This window comes from Pteropus alecto, unplaced genomic scaffold, assembly GCF_000325575.1.
Source record: "Pteropus alecto unplaced genomic scaffold, ASM32557v1 scaffold87, whole genome shotgun sequence".
Lineage (NCBI taxonomy): Eukaryota > Metazoa > Chordata > Mammalia > Chiroptera > Pteropodidae > Pteropus > Pteropus alecto.
Window position 1 is genome coordinate 3,940,422 of NW_006443225.1, and position 5,628 is coordinate 3,946,049.

The window sequence follows — 5,628 nt, forward strand, 5'->3', positions numbered from 1 at the left end:
CACGCCTTGTGTATGACAACTGTACGAAAATAGTCTCAAAAATAAAGACAATACTTGAGACACGAAGCAACCCATCTTCCCTGATCTTGCATCTTATTACAGGGAAAATAAGTCTCTGATGCTTCATAAATACTTTAAAAAGTCTGGGATGGCCTTAACCATGCATAGTTTCCACCAATCCTTTGAAGCCTCCAGAGTCTCCGGATGACCGCTCAGCTCTGGAAGAGCTGCGATCTGTAATCAGCTTCTTATTTATGCCCTGTCTTCTCCAGATCTGGGAGTTTTCTGACTAGAGCTTGGTGGTTCATTCTGATGCTGGCCAGGAGCCCTCCTTCGATGCCGTCAGAACCAGTGTAACTGATTTCTTCGCCACTCAGGGTAGTCATATGCCCCCCAAGGGCTTTTAAGATGGCATTGCCAGCACATATATCCCATTTTTTTATGTATGTCACATGAATATATAGATCAGCTTTTTCTTGACTTTTATCAGGCACATCCAAGAGCGCTAAAACTTTATAACCTAAAAGATAAACAAAGAACTTACGTTATTGTTAGAAAGATTTAAAGAAAGTAGTTTACTCTTTTTGAGTACCATATTAAAAATAACAGCACAGGATGTGTAGGATCTCTCTATACTATCTTTGCAACCGCTAAATCTAAAACGATTTAAAAGTTGTTTGTTTTTTTTTTAAAGTAACAGTACAGACATTAAATGTAAATGAGCAAAAAATATACTGCAAAGTAACTTATTAAGGTATTCTCAAGTATAACCACATATATGTCTATAATCTTTCAAATTTACACCTACTCTGTGATTGTTTTCTATAAAATGATACATTCGGTACATAGCATTTCCTATGGGAGATAACACTGAAATAAACACTCATAGGTTTCACTTGAATAAAGGGTGGATTTGAAAGAAGAGAATACAAAATAACACTACTATCTTACTTCCTATTTGTAATGAAGCAGAATTTAAAAATAAGATAATAAAATGAAACAACCACAGGAGAAACAGGGTCTAGAACCTGGTTTATCCCATTCCTACTAAGTATTTTGGCCATTACCTTTCAAACCAACCTACCTAATGGAGAGCTTATAACAAAGTCATATTAAGCAAGGCAGATATATGCAATCAGTAAACTAAAACTATTAGGCTTAAAAATTAATAAGCATTATTTTTCCCTTTATTACTGTGCTGAAAAGGTTTTCAAACAAATGTTTCTGACCATTATTTGCTATTTATTTGAATTAAAACACCTTTATCATATTAAACAGCACTCAAAACAAGGGTGAGCAAATGGCCTATGAACCAAATCCAGGCTGTGGCCTTTTTTTACATGGCCCTCAAAGTAGGAATGATTTTTATAATTTTAAAGGGTGGTTTAAGAAACAAAACAAAAAACAGTATGCAATAAGGACTATAAGGCCTAAGGTATATACTATCTGGTCTTTCAGAAAAAGTTAGCTGACCCCTAATCTATAACATAGCCAATACGATAGTACAGAATATACATTAAGTTAGCTAGGTGGGCACTGGACTCTGGCTCAGCATGGACATATAAGCTGGGAGTTCCAGGGTGGAAAAAGCAACCCAGGGATTAGCCATTCTAATAACACTGTGATGGTTCCTAGCATCCCTCTGCCATACGAAGCATCGCAATGTACTTGGATTTTTTCTTCTCACCCTGATATTCCTAGAGTTAAACTACCAGGATAATTATTCATATATAAATATATGACCATCACTGACAGTAACATGACTGACAGGAAGATGCTTTTGAGGACCAGAAATCACTACTGTAAAATTGTTTCTATTGGGAGACTGTTTCTAACAAGAAGGCATGTACAACTGAAATCTGACCCTAGAAATAACCAAGTAGGAGACCATGCCTGTTTTGACAGTATACCATCTACTGCCGTTTTCTTCCCAAGCGTGGGGCAACCAAATCTTTTTCCTGACAAGGCCTCGGCCATGCCTGGAACACTTTACAGGCATCACAGGGTGGGAGGAACATACCAGCACCACCAGCCGGGATAATTGTAGTCTGGTTTCCGAAAGTCTGAAGAGCAACCTGTTTGACCATTCCCGAATGGGAGCGAGACACAACGATCCTCGGGGTCTTCTCATTGTAGTAAGTGCGGGCTTTCACATTTGACCCACCATCTACCATTGCCCAAGCTGCAAAGCAAATAGAATATCCATTAATAGCAGTAGGGTTTTGTTTTGTTTTTTAACAGTAGGGTTTTTAAAACTACAACTCAAAGTATCAAGAATGAATGAAAAAATATCCTCTTCCACAGAATTACTTGTATTTTTTTCCAAAACAGAAAGCTTTATTTTTTTTCTAAGTACAAAGTAATATGTTTGTTTTTTTCCTACATTAAAACAAGCATGTTTTTAGATAAAGCTAAAAAAGGCCATATAATCCTGCCCAGCCAGAGGTAATAACTACTAAATAATTAGCTTAAGAACTCCTAGGCTCGAGATCCCTGTGGGGTGGCTGCTGAATTTTCACTGGGATCACACTGGAACTGAATCTCACCATGAATCCAGCTTCCTTCCCTCCCTTCTACAAAATTAATCCCAAGAGCACAGCCTGTAAACATCCTGCATGCTAATCTCCATCTCGAAGTCTGATTTCTGGGGAACCCAACCTGTGACAACCTATGACATAAGCACAACTAATCACCCTGGATAATTCAAATGTTACAACTGTTAAAGAGGTCAGTTAGGTTTACATATCTCCTTTACCAAACAGTATAAAAAGAAAAAAAGCTCTAGACTTCAGAATGGCACAGTTTTTAAGAAGGTGAGGAGACTCTAGAGATGGCTTGAAATGTTCTTCTTGGTTTGGAAGATCTTCACTGTCTACCAAACTATACAAGAAAACAAGCCTACTCAGAATTACCCCGATTAGACTGTTGTTCTAACAATCACTGGCAATGGGATAAAATACAGTCCACCATGGCTAGCAATGAACGCAGCTCCCTTACTACTTATTCCTGACTGCAGAAAAAAATTTTAAAAATTAACAGAGTCTGGGTTTCTGAGTTCCCCAAAGATGATGGCAGTCTCTCAGACTCTTCTCCCACTTCTTTCTAAAAACCCCACACAGCAACAGGGAGAGTAAATATAAACACCCATAATCAATACCAATAAGTAGAAAACAGAGGATAGCTATCAACCAGAATTTATGAGACAGAAGGGGAGTAAATACCAAAGATCAGCACAGTGAGCGCCACAGCTGACATCACTGTGGGGAATATGGCAGGAGCGTCATAGAAGCATCAAGAAGTCAGAGGACTCTGGCTGTAGAACTCAGATAACATCAGCTAGGGTTTCTCCCCAGAAGAAAAGGTGCCATCCAAAATGAGAGTTACTGAAAGCAGGCGGGAAACTTGGCAATAGAGCAGTGAGAAGACAAAGAGGCTTGGAGAAGACATGGAGCCAAGAGTGAAATCTTAATAAGACGCTGGCTGACGCATGACATCTTTTAGGATTTTTAGGACGTCTCTCCAAAAGAGAGAAGATCTGGAAGACAGCAGACAGAACTAAAGTGAAGGAAGGGGTTGAAAGTAAAACTCTACAGAAACAACACAGGATCCAACAAGAAGAAATGTGAAAACAAAAAAAGATGCCTAAAATAAAGATAATGCCTTTCTCAAGCTAACATAAAAGGAAACTCCTGAACTGGGAATCACCATCCTCCACTGGATTCCACAGTAGCTGGCCCAAATATGAATAAAAAGTGTCCACTGAAAAACAGAATCACAAAACACAGAGAATGAAAATTAAAACACTTCGGGCTACTTAAAAGTTTCTACAAAGCAGAGGAAAACTATAACACAACATTCTAACTTGATTCAAAATAAATAAACAAGCAATAAATAAAAAAGAATGTTATGAAATAAGCAAATAAAAAAATCTCAAGAAAAGATGAACAAGAAGATATGAAATGGAAACTCATATAACATAGGAAATTGAAAATGCAAAATCACTGAAGACTTAATGCTAAATCACAGAATATACAAAGGACAACAGACTTATTGGGAAGCATAGCAAGCAATGTGACAAGCAAAAAGTAAGAGAAACAAGTTAATAGATAAAAGGGACCAGAAAGAAAGTGATAGATATGGAAGCCAGTGAAAGAAAGGTCAACAAACATATATTAGGAGTCCCTGAAAAAGAAAAACAAAATAACAAAATAGAACTAATTTTTAAAATTATGAATCGAGAAAATGTCCCTGAAATAAAAGAATACCTAAATGTCCATACTGAGAGGCATACTATATAGACATTTGCCCAGTATGCCAACTCTGAATCTGAGATATGTTATAGTTCTATTATTAGACTTTAAAGAGAAAGTTATTTGGCCCTCCAGGCAAAAAGACCAAGACGCTTAAAAAGAAAAGAAAATCAGGTTATCAGCCTTTTTGCCAACACAAATAAACATGCACCCATACAGATTATCAGTTTCTACTAGTTAACCAAGAAAAAAGAATGTACAGTGGGCTGAATAGTGTCCTACCCAAAATTCATTTCTACCCAGAACCTTCAGAATGTGACTTCGTTTAGAAATAGGGTCTTTGCAGATATAATTAAAGTTGCAGTCATACTGGATTAGAGTGGGCCCTAAATTCAATGACTGGTGTTCTTTATAAGAGACAAAGAAATACATAGAAAAAAACATGACCACAGAGGCACGGACTGGAATAATGTGTCTACAGAGCAAGGAAGTCCAGGGAATGGCCTGGAGCCACCAAAAGCTGGAAGAGAGAAGAAAGAATTCCTTCCTTGAGTCTTCAGAGAAAGAGTGACACTGCTTACACCTTGATATCAGACTTCTGACCTCCAGAACTGCAAGAAAGTAAGTTTCTATTGTTTTAATCACCCAGTCTGTGCTCATCTGTCATGGCATCCCTAGGAAATAAATACAGGGCGAATCAAAGATTTTATAACTAGCCAAGAGGTCTTTCGAGCACTAAGGCTACAGAAAAAGCTTTTACCCATGTAAGAACTCAGGTAATGTCACATCCATTAGCTAGCACTCCTGAGGTACTGAGGAAAAACTTTATTCAATCAAGTGAAGACTGAGGAACTCTCAGCAAAAGCACTGTTGGTTAGCACTGAATAAATTTAACTGTGAATTTAAGAGGAAACCAAAGACATTAACAAAGGTGGGAGAATAAAGGTGAGTAAATGTTATCTCATAGTTGACTGGTGAGAATCAAAGTATCATTTAAATATGAAGAGTTAGAGAGTAAAAAGATAAATATTTAAAAAGATATGACTGACTAAGATGGGATGGTGGTCAAGGAGGCCAAAATAAGCTGACTTAATTGTTGCTCGTAGGAAAGAACGAACAGACAATATCTAAGAAAAAAAAAAGATGATGTAATGGTATATTTTAAGGTGTTAGTAAAGGTGAGCAACAATGACAGCAAAAACGAAACAAATTTAACTCATATAACTATAGTTGAATCTAAATGACTATATAAAAATCCCATCAGATCATAAGACTACCAAAAAAAAAAAAAAGAAAAAAGAGAAAGCCTGCTCTTCCCCACCTTCCCCCACCAAAAATTACTTGTTTCCACTGGAGATAGATAGTTTTCACCCCAACT

The 5,628-nt window shown here is 37.2% G+C and overlaps 1 protein-coding gene across 1 annotated transcript in view; it reads right to left on the minus strand.

The window, feature by feature from the left end:
- Positions 1–240: 240 nt before the first annotated feature.
- Positions 241–5,628, minus strand: part of IMPAD1 (inositol monophosphatase domain containing 1) — a 24,186-nt gene continuing 18,798 nt past the window's right edge. Inside the window, exons 4-5 of the mRNA XM_015598593.1 lie at positions 2,021–2,182; positions 241–520 (exon numbers count right to left, since the gene is read on the minus strand). Of these exons, the coding sequence (XP_015454079.1) occupies positions 249–520; positions 2,021–2,182 (434 nt within the window). The 3' untranslated portion in view covers positions 241–248. The remainder of the gene's footprint in view (positions 521–2,020; positions 2,183–5,628) is intronic.